General features: G+C 59.9%; 2 protein-coding genes across 7 annotated transcripts; one reads left to right on the plus strand and one right to left on the minus strand.

Moving 5' to 3' along the window:
- Window positions 1-322: 322 nt before the first annotated feature.
- LOC106853115 (protein O-GlcNAcase-like) lies at window positions 323-13359 on the minus strand. Of its 6 annotated transcripts, none has more exons than XM_088162951.1 (17): window positions 12794-13359; window positions 11001-11052; window positions 10158-10255; window positions 9262-9392; window positions 8643-8715; window positions 8296-8394; window positions 7732-8016; window positions 7497-7625; window positions 5667-7051; window positions 5415-5589; window positions 4499-4555; window positions 3736-3821; window positions 3437-3541; window positions 2146-2237; window positions 1600-1792; window positions 1348-1519; window positions 323-1053 (listed from the first exon to the last, which is right to left on the minus strand). In XM_088162951.1, exons 1-17 carry the CDS (start codon window positions 12831-12833, stop codon window positions 917-919), a joined length of 3309 nt encoding a protein of 1102 aa, XP_088019077.1. In that variant the 5' UTR covers window positions 12834-13359; the 3' UTR covers window positions 323-916. The 6 variants fall into 6 exon arrangements, with proteins under 6 accessions (XP_088019077.1, XP_088019076.1, XP_088019080.1 ...); XM_088162950.1 differs by having other exon boundaries at window positions 8643-8814; XM_088162954.1 differs by lacking the exon at window positions 12794-13359 and having other exon boundaries at window positions 9266-9392; window positions 10162-10255.
- A 1967-nt stretch (window positions 13360-15326) lies between these two features.
- Window positions 15327-22025, plus strand: DOK1 (docking protein 1). Its single transcript, XM_014876238.2, has 5 exons — window positions 15327-15450; window positions 15901-16194; window positions 18386-18494; window positions 18837-19009; window positions 20516-22025. Exons 1-5 carry the CDS (start codon window positions 15388-15390, stop codon window positions 21656-21658), a joined length of 1782 nt encoding a protein of 593 aa, XP_014731724.1. The 5' UTR covers window positions 15327-15387; the 3' UTR covers window positions 21659-22025.
- The last annotated feature ends 985 nt before the right edge of the window (window positions 22026-23010 follow it).

Consider the following 23010-nt stretch of genomic DNA (forward strand, 5'->3'; position numbering starts at 1 on the left):
CTGGCTGCCCTTTTCCAGTGGCTGCAGAGGGGTGGCTGGACAGATCTCCCCCACCTTAGTCATCCTGCCTGTCCTGGGCAGGCTGCGGTCCCCAAACCCCCTGATCCTGAAGGTCCCATCCCGCAGGAAAGCCCTACAGGGCTGGGGCCGTGAACTCACATTGTCAGTGGCTGGAGCAGCTGGGATGTGAGGAGAGCTGCTTTGTTTGAGGGGACACAAGAGCGACTGTAGCGACAGCCAGTGTGAGATGTGTGAGAGTGCATGAGGGTGTGAGAGGGATCTGCTGGCACCCCAACACTTTCCCCCAAGAAACGAGGCATGGTGAGAGCCCAGCAAACGCTTTATTGCCAAGGACAGCGCTTCCCTCAGGCCCCAGGCACAGAAATAGAGGCTGCCTCACTGCATCCCATACCGGATCAATCCATACAGACAAGCAGGTCCTTAGTGCTGAGAGCCAGCCCCAGCACTGGCTGTCTCGGGCTACAACAGGGGATGGAGAGAGCTGGACAGCCCAGCTTGCCTGATAGGGACACTCCCGTAGCACTAAGGCACCGTGCTGTGCTCCAGGACCACAAACCCCAACGCTGCCCATGGGCTCCTGCAGGCCTGAGGGTCTGCAGACAGCCTGGCTCCCCAGCAAAGGTGGAGGGTACCCAGCAAACAGGAACAGTCGGGGTGGCACAGAGGTGGCCAAATCCAGTGAGTATCAGAAATAGCTCTCTGCTGCCCAGGTACCTCACAGCCCTGCACACATCCCAGTGACATCCTGCTCACCCCCATGTCCCTTCTCATGTGTACCTGGCCTGCCCGAGGTGCCCCTCTGCTCCTGCTGCCTCAGGCCGATGCTGCGTGGGATGGGGAGTTCAGCCTGGCCTGGGGAGCCAGCCTGGCCTGGGGCACTGCCTCCCTGTGCCCATCAGAGGAGACGTCCCAGGAGCTGAGAGCCAGGAGAGCTGCCCCAGGCCACCGGCAGGGCGACAAAGCCCAGCTTGCTGTAGAAGCTCAGCTGCTGCCGGTCGGCATCACTGACCTGGCAGAACACTCCCCGTGAGCCTGGAAGGGAGGGGAGAGGTCAGGGCACTGGGACCCCAGTGCTGGGACTGGGGGCACAGTGATAGGGACCCCCTCCATAAGGGGATCGGTCTATCCCTTGCCCCTTTGTCACAGAGTGCCCCTGTGATGTCCTGAGACACAGATCCACGTCCCCCAGTGCAAGGGGAGGGGACAGTGCCTAGCAGCACTGTCAGACTGCACCAGAGAGGGGACAGCTCCCAGCTCTGCCGTGTGAGGGAGTGTTGGGATGGGGTTGTGCTGGATGAAGGGCCAGCACTCGGAGGTCATGCTCACCGTTGGCCCTGAGTGCACTCAGCAGGCAGAGGGCCAGGCTGCGGCTGGCCCCCACGTCCAGCACACGAGGGGCTGTGCCCAGCTGTACCAGGGAGGGGAAGCGCCTCAGCACAGGCTGGGGCACTGCCAGTGGCTCTGTGTGGAAGAAGAGCACTGCTTCCTCCAGGGCATCCTGCAGAAGACAAGCACAAGTGAGGGAACCCCCTCCACCTCTCCCATCCTAGCTCGCCTCTGCTCCAGGTGTCCTCTCACCTGTCCCAGAGCTGAGCCCCCCGTGCCCAGGTCTGGGGGGTATTTGTGTCTTATGGCTGGCAGCCAGCTGCTGTCTCGCTTCTGCAGGAAGCCTTCGGCGTGGAGCGCTCCAGCTGCGTAGCCACACGGGCCACCCTCATCCTCCAGCACAAAGGTGTACTCAGGGCTCAGGCTGAGGAAGCTGCCCAGGAGCCTGCCAGGCAGAGCAGGAACATGGCCGAGCTGAGTCTGGAGCCCCTGGGAAACCTCAGAGCAGCCTCCTCCTTCATGCACCCAGCACCCACTGACCACCCCTTTGAGACCCTCAGCCAAGGGGAGCCATTGCAGCCTCCAGCATCCAGGCTGGACATCCACAACGCTGGCTGCCATGACCCTGCTGGACATCAGCATGGGGATGTCTCTCTCTGTCCCTCCCAGTGAGATGGGGCAGCGCTGGTCCCCACAGGGATGCCAAGAGAGGCCAATGTCTCACTCCCCAGCCCTGCACCACATGTCCAGACTCGACATAGCCTGGCCAGTGGGAGCCTCAGAGGGGCCACATCTCACCTGTCACCGAGGAGATCTGGGTGGGCCACGAGGATCTCTGCCACTTTGGGATCACAGTCCAAACTCTCCCGGCACATGCGGTAAAGCTCTCCCTGGAAGACCCGGATCCATGTCAGCCCTGGCTGTGCCTGCTGTGCCACAATGCCAGCCACCACCTTCTGCTGGCCTCGGGCTCATCGCCACAGCACAGCCAGCCTTCAAACCAGAAATTGCCATTCCGGTCAGGCATCCTGAGAGCAGCCACTGCAGAGACAGCCCCAGGCTGGAGCGTGCTCAGAGCAGCCAGAACGGCACCAAAAACAACCCCGAAACTCAGGTCTCCAGAGAGCCTGAGCACAGCAGGACATCCCTAAATGTCCTGTCTTGGTCACAGTTGAGTTTGCTGCTGCAAACATTCTGATAAAAGCCTTGCTCCTGATCACCCAACAACAGGGGCAGGACCATGCCCTGCTGTGCCTGTTCCTGCAACGGGCTGATGGGCTCAGCTGGCTTTTCCTCTCAGAGTTTCACTGGACACAGACGTTGTTGTTGTCAAGGTTCAGCCTGAGCAGATGAGCTGCACTCTGTGGTGGCTGGATTTGTGGTGTTAACCTTTCCTCGAGCTGGAGAGGAGCAGGGCGAGGGAGAAGGGTGCTCGCTGCAGGTACATGGGAAACCTGGATTTGGCAGCACTTTAACATTTTGTCCCTCCATATCCAGATTCTCCCTTTCCCTCCCCATCCCATCGAGCTGCTGGGATATCAGGGGGCTGCCAACAGAAGTAGCTGACAGAAGCTCTCCAGGGAATCACCCCTTAAACTGGATGAGTGTTTGAAGAAGGGATTTGGAGATGGATCCCCACAGGCTGTGGCAGTGCCCAGAGCTGCAGACTGGTGAAGGCTGCAGGAGGTTGCCATCCAGACTTGTCCTGTTCTGGATTTTTCCTGACATCTGCTCACAGCCAGTGCTGGAGATCAGCACTGGGGCTGCTCTGGAGATCATCCACAACCTGGCAACTCTGCCCTGGTGCTGGTTTATCAGTGGCTGAAGGGGCTCCCTCTCCTGCTCTGCTGGAGAGAGATGGGTTTGCTGAGGCCACAGCACATTCTCCAGGCCAGAGTCTGACAGAGCTGCTCCAGGCCAGCTGGCTCTGAGCAGAGCTGGACCCAAGGACCCTCTCCACCTGTGTCACCCTACACTTGGGAGCTCAGCCTGGGTTCAGCAGCAGATGAACCCATAACTCGTCATTTTATGGGCAGCACAAGCCATGCAAAGGCTCTGGCAGGACACCCCTCCATGCCACGGCTCCCACCTTGTCCAGGGGTAGCAGTGGGCGCAGCAGGTACAGCTGGCTGGACGGGAAGAGTGGGGGTGGATGGTAGAAGAGGTCACAGCTGTTCCCCACGGGCAGCAGTGCCTGGAAGAGATACAGTCCATCAGTTCATCCTGGTTCCAAACCTTGTCCTGGAGGCAGCAGGTGAATGGCTCTGAGACTCCTGAAACCCTAGGAACCACAGTCCCGGGGCAGCTCTGCCTTCCCAAGTTTGCAGGATTGGGATACTGGCTTCCCCATGGCTCCTTCAGCCCCCACAGTAAGGGACACTCTCTCACCTGGAGTTCTCCAAAGAGGCCCCCACGACGTGCCCAGGGCTCAGCGTCCCTCCCCAGCAGGATTGGGGCAGTGATGCTCTGGCACCCTGGAAGCAGCAGGACACAGACACACATGAGGTGAATAAAAACCTGCTGGGCAGGGGGAGTTCAGCCTCTGCCATGCAGATCTCTGCTGTCACAGCTCCAAGGCCCTGCTGCCCAGCTGTGCAGCCCAGGATGGTGAGAATATGCCTTGCTGGCTGCTTCCTTAAGGAAGGGACTCAAGGCACACGGATCCTTCTCACATTGAACTTGGAGACCTCCTCAGGTTATCACCTGGTAGCAGTTCTTGGCTTGTAAGAAGTTACAAGGCTCACAGAGAAACCAAGGAGCCCTAAACCAGAGGAAAACTGTGCAAAGTGATGTACAGGCATTCAAAAAACTGCCCCACCTGTCACCCAAGGCATTACTGCTTCCAGAACCCTTTTTCCACACAGGTTAAGAGGTCTTTGGGATAAAAAGGCTGAGGAACCATATCCTAGAAATAGCCATTCCTTGTAGGCTCTGAGATATGGTGCAGATCTGCTCCCTCCCTGGCAGCAGTGCCTCATCCTGCCCTGGTGTGTTATTCCCAGTGCCATTCCTGTTCCACTCAGCAGGCAGAGTGTGGGGAAGGGCAGCCTGGTGGTGTGTGCTGGCTGCTGCTGTGGGGCTGGAAGTGATGGGGGGCAGCAGCCAGACCCCCTCACCCAGGTGGGTGAGCCAGGGCAGTGCCTGTACTTACAGCCAAAGCAGTTCCCCCAGGTGCCCTTGGGGTCAGGGTCGCAGAGGAGGTGGCCATCTGCAAAGGAGGCGAGGTGGTGAGCACAGGACACGGGTTAGCAGCAGGAAAAGTGTCAGGGAGAGGTGAGCTCCCAGGAGGGACCCTGGCACTACCAGCAGGACACTGGAACCCCAGATCTGGGTGAGTCCCAGCCACCTTCACCTCCTTTCTGGGGAAGCAGTGGATCCCCAGAGAACGAGCATCGGGTGTGCCCCTGTGGAGACCCAGGGGCCTGCCATGACCCTGCCTGCAGCCCTGCTCTGGAGTGATGTCCCTTGAATGAAATGTCCCTCGAATGGGCTGTGATTAGCTTATCAAAACCCTCCTGGAAGGATGCTCCTTAGGTTGGCACATCTTTTCTTACCATGGTGAGCTATCCCCCAAAGGTTTCAGTGATCCCACCATGCCCTAGTACCCATGTTAATCCTTTGCAACCCATTGCTCTTTCCCCCTTGGTACCACCCTTGCTTTCCCCCATAAAAACCCCAGTTTTCCCCCAGTTCTCTTAGGGAGCTGTCGTTCCTGGCTCCCTTCACAGAGCTGCTGGATGATAAAGGAATCTCTGTGGAATTTGCCATATGGACACTTCTGTCTCTCTGTCCCTGAGTCTGCCCGGGATGGCCTCGCAATCACGGATCAGAGCTGATCACTTTTGGCCACAGGCCATCACTTGCTGAGGCTTATCTGGTGGCTAGGAGACCTGCCAGAAGACCCCTAGAAGGCAGTCCCTTGCGAGACTCTCTGGGAAGTTTGGCGGCTTCCAAGGTGTGGAGCATCGGATTTCCACGGACCCCCCCTAGCAGCCAGCATGCCCCGGGGAAAGGAAAGGTGTGATGGGGGCTGCCAGGGGCTGCCAGGGCTGGCATCAGCCACGTACCCAGCCAGAGGACGAAGGCACAGGCTGCCAGCAGCATGTTGCGGATGTCCCACAGGTAGGGGTGCAGGTCGTAGAGCAGCGCCCGGCTGGCGGTGCTGACGAAGCGGCTGTGCAGGCGGCACGTCCGCGCACACAGCAGCTGGAAGGACTGAGCCCGGCCCCGCCACCGCGTGCCCTGGGGACACACCTGGTGTCAGCCACCTGGGGGACACGCGAGCCACCTTCCTGCAGCAGCACTAGGACAGGTCTTACCCCGCAGGGATCAGGCGCCGTGGGTGGGACCCCCACGCTGAGGCTGTTCGCCCGCAGCCACCGAAAATGCTCCAGGAGCTGCTGTGCCAGAGCCCCGTGGTGGTAGGGCAGGTAGAAGAGCTCCACCAGCATCCGCACCTCCTCCAGGGTCAGTGGCGCTGTAGGGCTGGACACGGCTTCCTCTGGGGTCAGTGGTGCTGTGGGGTTGGGTCTGGCTTCCTTTGGGGTCATCAGTGCCATAGGGCCAGACCCAGCCTCTTCTGGGGTCACCGGTGCTGTGAGGATGGTCCTGGACTCCTCTGGGGTCACCTGTGATGTGGGGCTGGTCCTGGCCTCCTTGGGGGTCATGGATCCAGACCCAGCCTCCTCTGGGGTCACAGGTGCCAGGGGGCTGGTCCTGGGCTCCTCTGGGGTCACCTGTGATGTGGGGCTGGTCCTGGCCTCCTTGGGGGTCATGGATCCAGACTCAGCCTCCTCCAGGGTCACTGGTGCCAGGGGGCTGGTCCTGGGCTCCTCTGGGGTCACCTGTGCTGTGGGGCTGGTCCTGGCCTCCTTGGGGGTCATGGATCCAGACTCAGCCTCCTCTGGGGTCACTGGTGCCAGGGGGCTGGTCCTGGACTCCTCTGGGGTCACCTGTGCTATGGGGCTGGTCCTGGCATCTTTGGGGGTCATGGATCCAGACCCAGCCTCCTCTGGGGTCACCTGTGCTGTGGGGCTGGTTGTGGCCTCCTTGGGGGTAAGTGGTGCTATGGGGCCAGACTCAGCCTCCTCTGGGGTCACTGGTGCCATAGGACCAGGGCTAGCATCAACCTCATCGATCAGTGGGGCTGGGGCACCAGGGGTGGCATCAGCCCCAGGTCCTGGGGGTGTCTGGGGCACATCAGTCCTGATGGCCTCAGGCTGGGTGCTGCTGGGAGACTGGACGGGGCTGCCATCCCCTGTCCTGGCATCACTGGTGGGCAGGGAAATGTTCTGACTGGTGTTGGCCCCATTGCTGGAGCTCATGGTGGAGCTTGGGCTGGGGAGGATCTTGGTGGCCACTGGGATTCCTACAGATATGGCACTGCCAGCCTCACTGGGCAGAGCAGAGGAGGGCTCACAGCTCTCCCTGCTCCCTGTGGAGAGCTGGTCCTCAGCCCCTGTAGGGCTCTGCTGATGGCCAGGGGGTGTCCTGTTCCCACTGTCCTTCTCAGGCTCTGGGGTCACCTCCCTGCACCCCTCCTCTGGTGCCACTCTGCAGGGCTCAGGACTGGGCTGATCTGCCCCACCAGGAGCAGAGTTTTGGGACTGAGGGTTGGGAGTGACCTCCTGTCCTCCCTCCGTGCCAGGCTGCAGCCTTGGTCCTCCCTTGAGGCTGACACTGGGGTGTCCTGGGGTCCTTCCTCCTGCCAGAAAGGAACAAGAGGGAAGATCCTGTGGCACCTGCATGGAAACTACTGCCCATGGGGCAGCACAGTGCTGGGGACCTCCATCTCTGAGCTGGCAGGGGATGAGCTGCCAGGGCCCTGGGCTCGAGTTCAGATCTTCAGGGCTGGTGAGGCTGTGGCTTTGCAGAGGCAAACATTGCAAAACACCAAGCTCTCCCCTGGCTGAACTCTTCTTCCAGAGCTGGCCTAGGCTCTGGTTCTGCCAGACAAGGAAACCCTCTCCAGGATGTGGCCATGGCAGGAGCACCCATGGATGGACACCCACACCCTGCTGCCACAGCAGCCCCAGAGACCCTCCAGATGGGCAGGGCTGGGGCTCCCTCACCCCCCACCCCCTGAGCTCCTGGCAGAACTGATCCAGCACTCCACTGAGGGATGCTGCATGCACAAATCCACTGCCTACCTGGCTCCAAGGCCTGCTGGTTTATCTCGGCCACCCAGTCACGCAGTGCCAGTTCCAAGGCTTCCTGGGGGCTGTAGCTTCCATCCTGAGCACCTTGGCTGTCCCCCAGGGCTGTCACCTCCTCCATTCCTGAGGAACTGCAGCTCATCAGCCTGGGCAGCCCTGGTTCCGTGCAGGAAAGCTGCAGGGCTGGCCAAGGATGGGCAGGCACAGAGCTGCCTAGGCACAGGGGTACCTGCATGGTCAGGGGGGGCACAGCTCCCCAGCTCGCTCTGAAACCAGGTGCCCAGCGTGTGTATGGGGATGAAGTTGGCCTGGAGCTCACAGTTGGGGTTGAGGAGCAGCCCATGGAGCCTGGACATGAGGCCAGGAGCACGGCCCATGTAGGGACCCAGGAAGACACGTCTGCAGTCGTAGTCGTTGGCATAGAGGTTGTCCCAGATGACCGGGCAGCGCCTCAGGACAGCCTCCACCTCCTCCAGCAGCACTGCTGAGAGCTCCTGTGACACCACCTTGGGGCCTGGGGCATCAGGGCAGGGACACACGTGGGGCACAGGGTCCATCACAGACACACAGCAGGGACAAGGACATGGAGATGAGGTTCCAGTCACCACACTCACACTCCCAAGTCAGGAGAGCAGACTCACAGCTCAAACTCCTGCCTGGCTGGGGCTGCACACCCCAATGTGAGGCACCAGAGTGGGGTCACTTGCTGGTGGCTCTTCCAGGACAGCCCATGGCCACAGGGTTTGCAGACACTCCACGTGGCCACACACCCAGAGCTGGTCCTGGCACTCACCTGTCCAGATGACACCGATCCCTGGGAGCAGCTCCTGGCCGATGGTCTGCAGGTAGCAGGACTGGCTGGGGCTGGGAGAGCACAGCGAGCTGCAATATTCTGGGGAGAGAGCACAGAGCATCTCCTGAGAGCTGGGAGAGGAGGGAGTGCCAGATCATGGACAGGGGCCCTGCTGCAATCTAATCCTGAGATGTCCAGAGCTCCTCTGGGAATGTGAGGAGTTCAGGGAGAGTGTGGGGACTGCCAGGGCACTCAGCTCTCAGCAGGAACAGGGGCTGGGTGCAGCCAAAGGGCGGCCCAGTCTGAGGGGGCTCCCCAGTTTGGGCAGCTGGGGCTGTGGGCAGTACCTGTAGGGCAGAAGAGGAAGATGGAGGGTTGGCCCAGCTCCTGGTACACCTCGTTGGCCACAGAGGCCTGAGCCTGTGCCAGGGAGGGGAAGACATCTCTGTCAGCTTGGCACATGCAGGGGTCGATGTCGTCAAAGAGCAGCGCGAAGGAGCGGCACCCCATGGCAGCCACCTGTGGGCACAGACAGGGGCTGCTGGGACCCCCGGGCAGCAGAGAGCCCCAAGGGGCTGGAGAGGACATCTGGGCACAGCACAGCACAGGGCAGCTCCTGCCTGGGCTGTGCCAAGGGAGCAGCAGCTGCCCACGGAACAACCCCACCGTGCCAGTGGCTCTTTGCCCTCCCTGGGGCTCTGCTCCAGCCTGTGCCAACCCTCAGTGCTGCCCAGCGGGTTCTGAGGCTCGGCTGGTCCTTCTCCTGCCCCCAGTCAGGCATCCATGGAGCCCTCAGCTCTCTGTCACCATGACAGGGACAGCACTTTGGCCACTGGGCACCCCAGAGCTGGTCCCTCTGTGCAGCAGCAGGACCCACAGCAGCCCACGGGGTGGGCACAGGGACCACACATAAACACATGTGCCCCTTGCCTGGGAGCAGTGGGATGAAGGAATGGCCCACGGTACCTGCCTGAGTTTTTGCTGCAGCAGGAGGCGATCTCCAGCACTGGAAAACACCATGTCCTGGCCAGCAGAAATGGCGAAAATAAACTCCACACCCTGCTCTTGGGCAGCTTCGATGAGAGACCGCATGCGGGCTGGGGACAGAGCACAGGGGGTCTGTGAGAGCTGGGAGACACGGGGAGGACCGGGACAAGGGGTAGAGGGGGACAAAGGATGGAATGGGACAAGGGATGGAGGGGGACTAGGGATGGAGGGAGAAAAAGGATGGAGCAGGACCAAGGGATGGAAGAGGATGGAAGGAATGGAGGGAAATAAGGGATGGAAGGCGACAAGGAACAGAGGGGGACAATGGATGAAGGGGGAACAAAGGATGGAGGGGAATAAGGGATGGAGGGAAATAAGGGATGGTGCAGGACGAGGGTTGGGGGGAATAAGGGATAGAGGGAGGAAAAGTATCGAGCAGGACAAGGGATGGAAGGAAACAAAGGATGGAGCAGCACAAGGGATTAAGGGGGACAGGGAGTGGAACAGGACAAGGGGTGGAGGGAGAATGAACCCCAGAATTCTGAAAGGAAGGAGCTGAGGTCATTGGAAGGGGAGAGGCTCCAGGAAAACCATTCCCACTCCCTTAAGGCACAGAGGACTTTTGACAAGGGTCTGTGGGCCTGGGTATAATCAAGCACATTGCTTGAGCCCCATATGGGAAGCTGGGTGGTCCCTGAGGCAATTCCATCTGATGGGCACGACCTGGGAGTCTTCTTGCCCTTGGCAAGGTCTGGGGGCCTCCGTGCAATGGGCAAGGTCCTGGCAGGATGGAAACAGCTGGGACACAGCCCATGCTTTCCCCTCAGGGACCTGGGATGCCTGCAGCCCCCCGAGGGGCCCAGCAGAGCCGCTACCTGCCTCATGCTCTGTGTAGGGCTCCCTCCAGAGCAGCCGGTGCTTCAGCTCATCCTTGGGTGCGTACATGTAGCAGTTCAGCCCCCGGCGTTGCAGCCTGTGCAGGGAGAGCAAGGAGTCACCCAGGCTCTTTGCACGGCCACATGGAGACAGAAATCTCAGCCAGTGCTCCCAGTGCTGAGCTCTAAGGTTTGTGTCAGAGAGCAGTAGGATGTGCCCCCTGGGAGGGCAGACACCTCCCTCTTTTGGCACTTCTGTATGGAAGCCATCTGATATATCCATTTGGTTTTATTTATCCTCCTCAGCAGACAGTGTTTTACATTTTCCCACGGTGAACAGAGTAGAAAGCATTTCAGGTATCTCATGATAAAAGTCCCTTATTTTGTTTTTTTCCAGATAAGAAAAATATCGATGGATTATCACCCTAATGCCACCATGTGAACACATCCTAGTCCAGCACCAGACAAGGCCTCCATTAGATTTTCTCATTCCTGAGGTACTTTAAAACATCGCAGCTTGTTTTCCTTCCAGTTTTTGTACCTGCATCTCTGGTCCTTAATTACACTTGCCACTGCCCACACTGTCGCCACTGCACTGCCCATGGGAGGCCCTGCAGAGCCCCGGTTCATTGGTGGCAGGTCCTTGTGCGGAGCCCCAGCACCACCTGCCGGCACGGGGTGGCCCCGCGTCCGTCCGTCCGTCCGTCCGTCCGTCCCTCCCGCAGCACCCACAGCCCGGCCCAGCGCCGATCCTGTTCCCCGCTGGGACAGGGGGACACTGCAGAAACATGAGACCCCTCGGCTGTTACCACCCCTTCAGAGAGGAAAATTCAGGGTACTTGCCATTGAAAGAGAAGTTTCCTCTGATCCATTGACCATGGTCTCCCGTAGAAACCTGTAAAAGGGAGGGGGAAAAAGGCAAAATGCAGTTGCTGGAAAGTGCCTTAAAACAGTCTTGTTCTGGGCTATCCCTGAATGCAGCACCCATTCTGCTGTTGGGACCACTTCTTATTTCTGCATGTGGGAGGATCTGGGAGGTGCAGAGCTGTCTGCAAAGCCAGAGAGAAAGGATATCCAGAGGAACACAAACCCCTTCCCCTGGGGACAGGCTGATAAATGAGAGATGCAGATTTGTCTGCTCCTCAAAGCAGAGGTTAAGGGGAACCTGTCAGTGTCCCAGCCTGCGATTTAGCAAGAGAAGAACCTTCAGCCACTTAAATTCTCTTCAAGATCTGGCAGATGCAATGTGAAGTCTCACAGAAAATCCATTATGTTTTGGACAGTGATGGCAATTGGCCATCAAGACATCTTTCTCCTTTTTCTCTGCATCATGGGCGACTTTTGAATCAATCAAATCCAGCACTCAGGGCCAATGGAGCAGATACTTGGGAAGTGACGACACTCCCAAAACTGGGTGGTGCACAGGGCAGGCTGCACTGACTCCATTAAGCTGGGAGAAAGGATCAGCTCTCCGTGTCTGGCATGAGGCCAGTGACGCCCAGGGAAGCACCTGCATTTCCCAAAGCACTTCTGTGTCCCTGAGCTCATCTGCCCTCATTCTCTTAGCTCCCTTTGGCAGGAGCCCACCCTGCAGCCCCCAGCACCAGTCCTGGGCAACGGTGAGGGTGGTTGCACCACAACAACACCCACTCTCCATCTGTCTTCTCTCTGCAGACAGATTTTCTACCTGCCTGAACACCTACATGGTTATTCCATATGCTTTGAATTAATATATAGTCACCTTGCTATCCATCCCCCACTGTGCATGGGGCCAAATTTGTGGCCACTTGCGAATCCCAGCAAATATTTTGCCCAATAAAGTTATTTCTGTGGTAAATAAATTGCTATTTTGAGATCTCAGCGAGGTCCCCAGAGTCCCTGTATGGCAGCTGCTAGTGACACTTTCACAGCACGTGTTGCTGTGAACTGATGTGGGCTGGCAGGGAGGCCACTCAGTCCTGCACATGCCCTGCCAGCAGTGCTCTCCTGGAATGGATTTGCCAGCATCATCCCTGTCCTCTTTCCCAGGTCAGCTCTACTATATCAGTGATTCACGTCTGACTCATGTCAGCTTCTCCACCCCTGCATTTCCTGTTTATTTTACATTTATTTGCATGGGTGCTCCTGCTTCCTCTCAGGTGAGGCAGAGAGCACTGCCCCTCACAGGGGTACTGTGCTGCCAGGAGAAGGGCAGGTGATTTTGCCTGGTGGGTGCCAGGCCTGGCTCAGCTCCAGAGGGAGTTTGGGATGTGGGGAGGGAGAAGCACAGAACTCTCCCTGGCCAGCTCTGGGCAGGGGTCCTGCACTGCTGTCCCATGGCCAGGGGGAATACGCTGGCAAGCTGCCCTGAGTCCAGAGCAGCCAGGAATGCCGTGTAGAGCTCTGGAGGTTGAGCAGAAGGTCCCTGTGGGGGTTTCGGCTCTGCTGGGGTGGCTGCAGGGCTCAGTAGGGCTCTGGGTAGACCTGGGAGCATCCCAGAGCTGCTGGTCCAGACCCCTGGCAGAGATGGGGTGCTGTGCAAGGGCCCCGCTCCCGCCTCCCCCAAAACCTGGAGCCCTTCCTGACCCCGGTTCACTTCGGGTGGATCGGAACAGCCCCTGCAATGCCCGGGCGGCCGCGGCCCCGGAGGGACCTACCTTCCACCACGCCGCAGAGGAAGCGCGGCCGCTCCGCCATCCCCGCGCAGGAGCGGCCCTGCCGGCGCGGGGTGCGCGGGGGACACGGAGTGATGCGCGGAGGGATGGAGGAATGGGGGGAGAGATGCGCGGAGAGATGGAGGAATGCGGGGAGAGATCCGCGGAGGGATGGAGGAGTGCGCGGAGAAACGGAGGAATGCGGGGAGAGATGCGCGGAGGGATGGAGGGTGCGCAGAGCGATGCGCAGGGGGGATGGAAGATGCGCGGGGGAGACGGAGGGTGCGCGGGGAGGGATGAAGTGTTTGTCGGAGGGGATGGAAGGTGCGCGGAGGGGTGGAATGTTTGCCGGGAGATGGAAGGTGCGCGGAGGGGTGGAATGTTTGCCGGGAGATGGAAGGTGCGCGGAGGGGTGGAATGTTTGCCGGGGGATGGAAGGTACGCGGAGGGGTGGAATGTTTGCCGGGGGATGGAAGGTACGCGGAGGGGTGGAATGTTTGCCGGGGGATGGAAGGTACGCGGAGGGCTCCGCGCAGGGGCGGCTCCACCACCCGCCCTCCCCTCGGGGACGCGCTCGCCGCAGCGCAGGGGGCGGCCCCGCGGGTGGGGCCGGGGCGCGGGGAGGAGCGGAGTGGGGGGGTCCCCGAAATCCGTGTGGAGACCCTGGGAGGCGATGCTTGAGCCGCGGAGCTCACGGACCGGAGCTCCCGGAGCTGCAGCCGCCTCCGGGCACCGGGGCCCCGTCTGGTGCCCACGCCAGCCCCGGTGCCCCACGTCGCCAACTGCGGGGGTTCTCCCGCTGCAGCCCAAGGACACTTCCTTCTCCTGCCTTTGAAGCTTGCCGGGACCCCACAGCCCCAGAGTTGTTGCCGAGGAGTCGAGTGTCATTATCTCCTTGTGTTCACCACTGAGCTGGCACCTCCCTGGCCACACCCTCATGCCAGGCCTGGGGTGCGATGCCTGTCCAGGTGCGTGCCATGTGCCTCGCAGGTGACTCACCTGCCTGTGTCAGGCTGTTTGCCTTGTGCCACCCTGCTCTGAGCTGCTGACGCTCGTCTAGCTCGTGGCTGTGTCCGTCCCACGGGCTGTGGTTTGCAGATGTGCTGCCACGTCATGAGCTCCCTGTCCTGCAGCTGCACACCACAGAGCCCTGCCTACACGCTGGCCGGGGTGTTTGACGCCATCTAATAATTTTGTTCTTTTTCAGACCACCTTGCCTGTTTGTTGATGTCATTGTTTTGCCAGGGTTTGTGGTCTGATCGTTCATCTGTGTTGTACACGGTGTTATTGGTATTGCTGTGGTTACATCCCACTGCTGTTTCTAGTGCGTTGTTCTTATCTCAGCCTGTGTGATCTTTAATTTTTGTGCCTCCAATTCTCCTCTCCGTTCTGCCTTGGGGGAGGGTAGGGCTGTGAGCAATTGGTCTGGGATGTTTCAATGTGAACACTTAATTGGGGAATGTCATTCCTAAACCAGGACACCAACACAGTTTTATTACCATGCAAATATGAGGGGTGGAGCTGGGACAGTGCAGAGAGTCACCCCTGCATCCATCCAGGCACTGCAAAGCTCCACTCAGCAGCTCTCCCCACCTGCAGTCGTTTCATCAAAACCACAGGTGGAGAAATGGGCACGAGGGCCTGGAAAACCAGGATCTGTAGCTTCTCCCTCTTCCCTTTGCAGGTTTATGTTGTGTCAGGAAAACAAGTCATGGTGCCTGGGCCATCAAAGCAGCAAGAAACCCAAGAGTGTCTGACCAGCAGTGACCTGGCAGGATCACAGTGCCATCAGAGTGCCACCACACTGGGTCACCCACGCTGGGGTGTGCTGAGCACAGGCTGTGCTTGTCCTTATCCTTTGCCTCACAGCCAGCACCTGTCCCACCTGCAGCTGGGAACGCTGGATTCAGCCTGGCTCTGCAGGAGGCTTCTGGGGCAGACTGGAGTGGTGTGCCATGGCAGGGACAGTACTGGGAGCAGCCCAGTGCCCCTGGAGCGGCCTCGGTGCCCAGGGACATGGCATGGTTGGACCTAGAGAGATATGGATGGGATTACTCCGTCCACAAAGTCAGGGAATGAAGTCGTGCCGGGCTGTGCATACACAGCTGCGATTTTGCCTTCTCTGCTCTCTCTGCGAGCACCTGGTTATTCCACGATTTTCTTGGACTATGAGCTTGATGTAAGCAGCCTCTAGTTCTCCACTTCTTTTTTTCCTCCTATCAAAGCCATCACCCGTTTTTGCCATCCTGTGAAAACCTCACCTCTCCCTTGTCCGCTCCCCGTATTGCCCTCGCTTATCCTCCGCCCACCCGAGCGCGTTTTCCCGTCCCCAGAGGGAGCGCACACCTGTGTCACGCGTGTGCGCGCAAGGTCACAGGTGTGCACACGCGCGCTCACACTCGGGCACGCGCACATGTTCACACTCGGGCACGCGCGCACACGCGAGCACGCCCCGCCCCTGACACGCGTGTCCCCGTCCCGGTCCCCGCCCGGTCCCCGCCCCATCCCCGTCCTTGCCCGGTCCCGGTCCCCGCCCCATCTCCGTCCCCGCCCGGTCTCGGTCCCCGCCTCAGCGGCGCGGGCGGAAGCGCTCGGGGATGGAGCCGCCGGCCATGGAGGGGCCGCTGCTCGTGCAGCACAGCCACAAGTTCGGCGCTAAGGTAGGTCCGGGGATCCCTTCCTCCCTCTCCTTCTTCCTTCCCTCCTTCCCTTCCTCGCTGCCCTCGGAGCGGAGGCGCCCCGGGGGCCGCTCCCGGTTGAGCGGCCGTGCCGGGTGGGGAGCGGCCCCGCTCCGGCGTTCTGTGACCCCCGCGCTCTGTGAGCCCGGCGCTCTGTGAGCCCGGCGCTCTATGACCCCCGTGCTCTGTGACCCCCGCGCTCTGTGACCCCCGCGTTCTGTGACCCCCGCGTTCTGTGACCCCCGCGCTCTGTGACCCCCGTGCTCTGTGACCCCCGCGCTCTGTGACCCCCGGAGCTCTGTGACCCCCGCGCTCTGTGACCCCCGCGCTCTGTGACCCCCGTGCTCTGTGACCCCCGCGCTCTGTGACCCCCGGAGCTCTGTGACCCCCGCGCTCTGTGACCCCCGCGCTCTGTGACCCCGCTCCCCGCAGCGCTGGAAGCGCGGCTGGTCCGCGCTCTACCCCGCCAGCCAGCACGGCGTGGCCCGGCTAGAGGTGTTCGACTGCAAGGAGCCGTCGGCGGCCGGGAGAGCGGGCACCCGGCGACTCGCCCGCACCGTGGTGCGGCTCAGCGACTGCACCAGCGTGGCTCCGGTGGGCGAGGGCGGCCCCCGAGCCGGCACCACCACTTTCCGCCTGGAGACCCGCGACCGCAGCTTCCTCTTCGCGGCCGAGAAGCAGCAGAGTGAGGAGTGGGTGGCGAAGCTGTGCCAGATCGCTTTCCCGGTGAGCCCCGGGGTGGGCGGAGGGGACAGGGTGGGACACGGACATCGCTGTGTGTTGGTGATCTCTTCTCACCTGGCAGCTCAGGGAAGGACACCCTAAGGCAGCTCCAATGGTCCCAGGTTTGCAGCGCCCAGCCCTGGCACTCCGGTGCCCTCTCGATGGCTCCTGCTGTGGTTTGCGGGACTCCTCAGCGCGCTGTCAATAATTCGTGGTTGTGGCTCCAAATTTCAAGTCGGGCTCTGCTTGCCCGATGTAGAGCCCATGCTCGCCCCTGCAGAGAGCTGGCAGGAGGCCAGGTGATGGCCGAGGAGCGTTTCCTCTTGGCCCAACCACTGCTGCCTTTCCTGCCACAGCGGAAGCGCAGCCTCCAGAGCGTTGTGGTGCCTGGCTCCAGGACCCTTCTGGTTCCAGCTCTTGGATCCCCCTTTCCCAGCCTCGGGGCTCGCTCCTGGCTCCTGCTGGGGACACCCCATCTGTGCTGGGTCTCTGGAACAGCTGTCCAGCCCCCCATCCTCTGCAGTCAGCCAGTGTGACCAGCCAAGGCTGTTTGGGCAGTGGGTGCCCTCAGAGCGTGGTTTTCCATGCCCCCTGGGACAGCAGCCCACGCCTGCCCAGCTCCACAGTGCTGGCTCTCCCTCCTGGGAGGTGTTTGCAAAGCCCTAGGTAGGACTCCAGCCTATTCCAGGCTTGGAGTGCTGGGCAGAGCTGCCTGGTAGGAGGATGGGTGTACAGCTCCAGGATCTCCTCCTGATGGGTGTTTGCTGAGTGTGATTTACCTTTGTCCCTCATGTGTTTCTCTGCAGTCTTCTGCCAAGTGCATCTGTGCAGTAAATGTCAAGGCTGATGGGGCTGGGCGGCACTGGTGGAAATGACTCTGTGTCTCCTGGTTCAGTCAGGGTTGCAGCCTTTGCTCTGAAACTGGCTTTTGGGGCTGAGCTGGGGACACAGCACACCCCTGGAGTGGGGCACGGTGGTGGCCAGGCCAGGGAGCACCTGCTTAGAGCAGGGCTGTGCTCGCCCCATCTCTCACATGGGAGCCATCATTTGTGTGCCTGAGGTCCAGGAGCAAGCTGACGGTTTAGGAGGTTGTGAGCAAAAGGCTGCAAGGCTGGCATGTGTTTTAAAAAGGCCTGACCTGGAGCAGGAGACACAACAGCTGCACGTGGCCTCTCTGCACAGAGCTGGAGATCCTCAGCTGGGATTGCTGATTTTTTGCATGGACAATGTGATTTTGTGTCATGTTCCTACCCGGAGGGTATGCGGGGTCCAGCAGCTTGGGAACTGGGACCAGAGATCATTTGGAGTTCAGAGCAGATTTTTTTTTCCTTTGGAAGATGAGGAAAAGTGCAGTCAAATGGAGCCTTAGAAGCTCTGGCAGATTTGGTGCCCCTTGGCTTTCAATCCCAGGCTGAAGCCCTGCATTGGATGCTTTAGCTGAGGAGGAGCTGCTGCTATCAGCTCTCAGGACATGAGATTTTAGGACCCAAACACAAGGGCTGGATGGTGCTTTTCTTGGCCCTTTCTTGTTAACAAGCTCATGTGTGTGGGTTTTAAACTGAAATTTTGGTACTTGATTTGCAAGATGTACCCTCTGCTGCAACCCCAAGGAACAGCTCCAGCTCCTGGCCACACACTGAGCCTCCCTTGTGCTGTAATCTGTCAGGGGCTTTTCTGCAGGAGGATCTCTGAAAGCACCAAGGGTTTGTGTCCTGCCCTTTGAGGGCCCTGCTGCTGGGACATGGTCGCTGACTGTGTGTTGCATTTTCAGTTCTGCATGTGCTAAAATAGAAGCACTCGCTTCCCCTCTGCAGGCTCCCCTTCGTCCTGGGCAGGGCAGGACACAGAGCCCGGTGTCAGCAGGCCATCAGCCCCCCGTGTTTGTGCTGGTATGGCCAGCAGGGTGTGTTTGGGTTGTGCCATGATTTGGGGACAGCTCTGTGGGTTGTGCTGCCCTGCACCCTGTCAGTGCAGAGCCCAGGTGGGGACAGGGTGCTGCCAGGAGCTCAGGGAAGTCCCCCCTGCGCTGCCTGGCCCTGTTCATCCGTGTTCATGTGGGCTCAGGGGATCTGTCACTGGCTCTGGGGTGGGCAGGGTGCAGGACAGCCAGGCTGTGTGGGGCTGGGGAGGGCAGCAGGGCCCAGGGGCTGATGTGGGAAGAGGACTCTGGGTCTGATCTGCTCTCCTTTGCCAGGGAAATGGCCCCAGTGATGGCGTGGTGTCACAGTATGGCCGAGAGGGCAGTGGGGAGTCGCCAGCCCTGGAGATGTCTGTGAACTCCATCTACTACTCCAGAGATGAAGGTGGGACCTGCTGCTACCCTGACTTGGGGCCACCTTCTATCAGCCTTGTCCTGCTCCTGCCACACTGGGCATTGCCTGTGTCCCCCTGCCCTGAGCAGACCTGTCCCTGCAGTGGGGCTGGGTGTGTCCCTGTCCTGAGCAGCCCTGTCCCTACACTGGGGCCATTTGTCCCCCTGCCCTGCCCTGCCCTGAGCAGCCCTATCCCTGCAGTGGGGCCGGGTGACCCCCTGTCCTGAGCAGCCCTGTCCCCGCAGTGGGGCCGGGTGTGTCCCTGTCCTGAGCAGCCCTGTCCCCGCAGTGGGGCCGGGTGTGTCCCTGTCCTGAGCAGCCCTGTCCCCACAGTGAACGCCTTCTGGGTGACAGTGCAGAGGACCGAGGCTGCAGAGCGGTGTGAGCTGCGTGGCACCTACGTGCTCAAGGCTGAGCGTGACAGCCTCGTCCTGAAGGACCCACGGACAGACAGGATCCTCTATGTGTGGCCCTACCGGCTGCTCCGGAGATACGGCCGGGACAAGGTGGGCAATGGGGGTGCTGCAGGTGCTCCCCTGTAGCTGTTCCCTTGTGGAAGGCTGAGCTGATGTCCTGCGGCCAGCCCTGCCAAATGGCAGGATTGCTGTGCCTTCCTTGTCCTCAGTTCCTGTCTGTGTCACCTGTGAGCTGGCAGGACACTCATCCCCTCTGTGGTTGTCCCACTTTCGCTAAGGCCATTGCCTCTGCTGCTCTCTTTCTCCATCCCAGCACTTACCAGCTTGTGCCATGAGCAGGGACATCCCTCAGTGCTGCACACAGGCTCTCCCCAGGCTCCAGGAACCTTGACTCTGCTCTGGGTTCAGTCCCTCCCTCCTAAGGATGGTGGCCAGAGCAGAGGGGCTTTGAGACACCAGTTGCTGTGGATTTGTTCACTCTGTGGGGTGAACTGCTCCTATTCTCATTGACATTTGGAGGTCTGCCCTTCTCCAGAGTCCTCCTGCAGTGAGTCCCCAGTCTGCCTTGTTGCTACCCTGAGTGCAAGAGGTCTGGGCCACGCTGGACAGGAAGGAAGTGGTGGCCCTGGGGCTGTTTAGTGGTGGCCCTGGGGCTGTTCATAGCAGTGACCATGTTGGCCACACTCTGCTTATGGTGCTTTCTGTGGCACATTCCCAAAACAGAGGTGGAAACCGAGCTGCCCTTGTGGGGATGTCCAGCTCATCTGCAGAGTCTGTGCTGGGGACAGGAGAGTTGCAGGGTGTGGGGAGCTGAGCAGTGAGGGGCTGACTGTGCTTCTGTTCAGCAGCATGGACCCACAAAAAGAAGTTTGTCCCCAGAGATCTTTATAGATCTTTATAGCAACCACATATAGCAACCACAGGGGCTGCTCCTGTCTGTGAGAGAGGCAGAAATCCCCCCAGTTACAGGAATGAGGCTCAGGAAGGGTGTGGGTTTCAGCTGGTGGGAACCTGCTCACCAGAGCAGGTGTTCGGGCCAGAGGAAGCACAGCCCTGGTGCAAGACTTCTCTTTAGAGGACCTTCTACCTTGAATTAATGCTGGTAGGTCAATGCTTTGCTTACTCTTGGTAACTGAGCTGCTGCTGCTGGCTTTTCTCCTGTGGAAAGCCCTGTTCTTCCTCTTGCATCTCTTGCTTCCAGATTGTTCCCTTCTCACCTAAGGTTCCGTATTAGCTTCCCCTGCTGAGCTGTCACCTCCTCACCCTACTCCTTTCTCAGTGTTATTTCCTAGACTATCTTGTGCCAGTGGTTGAAAGTGCTGGAATTGCTCACGTAAGGCAGCAGGGCTCCAGCAGGAGCTGCAGCTCTCTGGGACACTCACAGTGATGTTCCCTCAGGTGTGCTCCAGTTCCACAGCTTGTTTTTGGCTGCTGGGCACAGGGTGGCCCTTGCTGTGGTAGTGGAAGGAGCAGGATTTCAGGGCAGAATGTGCAGGATCAGTGCAGCAGCCACACGCCCTTTGGTGGGAAGCACAACCCACACAGCCCGGGCCAGCAGATGCTGAGCAGCATGTGACCCTTCTGCTTCCCCTTCAGGTGATGTTCTCCTTCGAGGCTGGCAGGCGCTGTGACTCAGGACCTGGAAACTTCACCTTTGAGACCAAGCAGGGCAACGAGATCTTCCGCCTGGTGGAAGCCTCCATCCAGGAGCAGAAGGCGCAGGTGGAGGAGAACCGGCAGAGCTGCGACTCGCTGGAAGCCGACAGCCCCGCCATGGTGCAGATCCGCCAGGCCCTGGCTGACAACCTGAACCTGGAGCTGCCCGCTGAGGGGGACGACACCCTGGCACCCAAAGCAGGGCTGGCACCCAGGGCTGCAGCAGCAGAGGAGAGAGACGCCGCATCTGTGCTGAAGAGCCGGACTCTGCCGGATCTGCCCGTGCCGCCGGCCAAGCCCACGGTGTCCAGCACTCCCCCACGCTCCCCTCTGCCCAAGGTGCTCCGTGCTGTGCCGCCAGCTGAGGACCTGTCCAGCGTGTACTCGGAGCCCCTGGACTCGGTGAAGGCCCTGCAGCCGTGGCCGGACCCGCTGTACTCAGACCCGGTGGACAGCAAGGCCATGAGCGTGGCCAAGGTGCCCGGCGGGGCTGTGGAGGAGCCGAAGCCGCCGCGGCTGCCGGTGCCACCGTACTCGGGTCCGTACGAGCAGGTCCGGCCTGAGGGGCAGGGCCGGGCCGAGGGGCAGGGCCGTGCCGAGGGTCGTGGCCAGGCTCCCCCTGGGCACAAGGAGCACATCTACGACGAGCCCGAGGGCCGCGCTCCGCGCTCGCTGCGCCCCTTCACTTACATCTACGACGAGGCGCGGCCCACGAGCGAGGCCTGGCGCACGCAGGGCCATGATGGCAAGGGTGGCTATGAGTACCCCTACAACCCCAGCACTGACGATTACTCGGTACCCACCTTCCCTGCCAAGGCCAAGAACCCCAAGCCAGTGCCAGCCCCCAAGCCCCAGGCAGCCTTCATCCCTAAAGGGGCAGAGAGGGTGGAGGAGCCTGGCCGGCGATGGGGCAGTGCTGCCCCTGAGAAGGTGCTCACCAAACCCAGCCTCAACAGCAGCAACAACAACAACGTGGAGGTGCTGTACAGCCAGGTGGTGAAGCCCCAGCAGCTGCAGAAGAAGGAGCAGTGTGTGGATGAGTACAGCTTGTCGCCTCTCTATGAGGACTTAGGGGAGATATAAAGGGACTGGGCATCCCAGTGGCAGCTGGGCTCCTCCTTCCCGGGGTGACTTGGGGCTCTTTGGGCTCAGGCAGAGCCCCTTTTGCTCACCAGTGCTGAGATGCTGTGTTTCCCTGGAGGGAAACAGCAAGAGCAAGAGATCTGTGGCTGGTGCAAGCCTCAGAGTGTTTCTCCAGTGCCTTCTGATCTGCAGGAGGGCTGGTTATTTTCCTGTACCTGCTGCTCTAGCTCTGCTCTGGCTTCCTGTCTGACCAGGCTGCAGGGCTCTGGTGCCTGTTGTGGTATGTGGAAGGCTGCTTGCCATCAGTCTCCAGAAGTATTTTTCTACAAAGTTATTTTAATATTAAAGTTTGTATGTCTCAGAATGACACGTTTGCCTGTGGCATGGATGGGGAGGTGCAGGTGCATGTTTGTGTCTGTGCCAGAGCTACTGAGCTAAGAGGGAGCCTCAAAGAAAAGTGCCTGCCGGGTTGAGCTGTGGCTGGATGCCCTGATGCCAGGGGATTAAGGGAAATGAGAATCAGGCTCAGATATGTGATGGCCTCCAGGCGTAAGGCTGGGCAGGGACAGGCACCAGCTCTGCTGCTCTGCTGCAGTTCAGTGGCTGTTGATGACTCACAGGATCTCTCCTCCAGCTTGATCCCACTTCTGATCCCTCCCTGCTCCCAGCTGCTTTGGAAGGCCTGGAAGGGCCCAGTCTGGACCCCATTGACTTTATGGCAAAATCTGTGATACCTCCTGTATGGTTGGATGTTGGGTGATTCCTGTGGGGCCACACATTGGGCAGAAACCTTCCCAGGAAAAAAAAGAGGTTGTCCTTTCTGTGTGGGGCCACACCAGGCATGCTGGCTTTGGCTGCCCCCATGTCTGGATGAGGCTGCTGGTAACTTCTGCAGGTTAAGCAGCTGATGATACCGACAGGACAGCCAGGTGAAAGGCAGCACTGTGCTGTACCTGTGCAGAGGGCTAAACACAACCTCTGCAGCCCCAGCTCAGCCAAAATGTTGGGGAAGTCTGGAGGTTCAGGCTGGTGAGATGGTGACAGGACCAATCTGTGGCTGTTCCCCTCTGCTGTGTTCTCTTCTCCACTGGGGTTTTGCTGCAGGAGTAGGGGAAAAGTCTAATGGGTTTTGGGAAGTCTGAGGGAGGTTGATTCCAAACACTTTGTTGCCTCCCTGCTGCCCCCTCCCTAAACCCGATTTTATCATTTTTATGTTGTCGGTTGGTTTGCAGGTGCCAGGCTGGGTCATTTGTGTGTTCCTTGGCTCCTTCCTGCAGCCAACAATCCCTGTGCCTGCAGGGGTGTCTGCCCCAGCAGCTGCCTGATGAGATGGCTCGGCATGGGAAGAGCCA

This window comes from Sturnus vulgaris, chromosome 4 (genome assembly GCF_052056855.1).
Source record: "Sturnus vulgaris isolate bStuVul1 chromosome 4, bStuVul1.hap1, whole genome shotgun sequence".
In the NCBI taxonomy this organism is placed as follows: domain Eukaryota; kingdom Metazoa; phylum Chordata; class Aves; order Passeriformes; family Sturnidae; genus Sturnus; species Sturnus vulgaris.

Excerpts from the sequence above, each read along its gene's own strand:
- LOC106853115 (XM_088162950.1), bottom strand. The coding sequence starts at position 12,833 with ATGGCGGAGCGGCCGCGCTTCCTCTGCGGCGTGGTGGAAG. Across the intron at positions 11,053-12,793 it reads CCTCTGCGGCGTGGTGGAAG|GTTTCTACGGGAGACCATGG; the intron begins GTAGGTCCCTCC and ends TCCCTTTTACAG. Across the intron at positions 8,017-8,295 it reads GATCGGTGTCATCTGGACAG|GCCCCAAGGTGGTGTCACAG; the intron begins GTGAGTGCCAGG and ends CTGATGCCCCAG.
- DOK1 (XM_014876238.2), top strand. The coding sequence starts at position 15,388 with ATGGAGCCGCCGGCCATGGAGGGGCCGCTGCTCGTGCAGCACAGCCAC. Across the intron at positions 16,195-18,385 it reads TGTGCCAGATCGCTTTCCCG|GGAAATGGCCCCAGTGATGG; the intron begins GTGAGCCCCGGG and ends CTCCTTTGCCAG. Across the intron at positions 19,010-20,515 it reads GGAGATACGGCCGGGACAAG|GTGATGTTCTCCTTCGAGGC; the intron begins GTGGGCAATGGG and ends CTTCCCCTTCAG.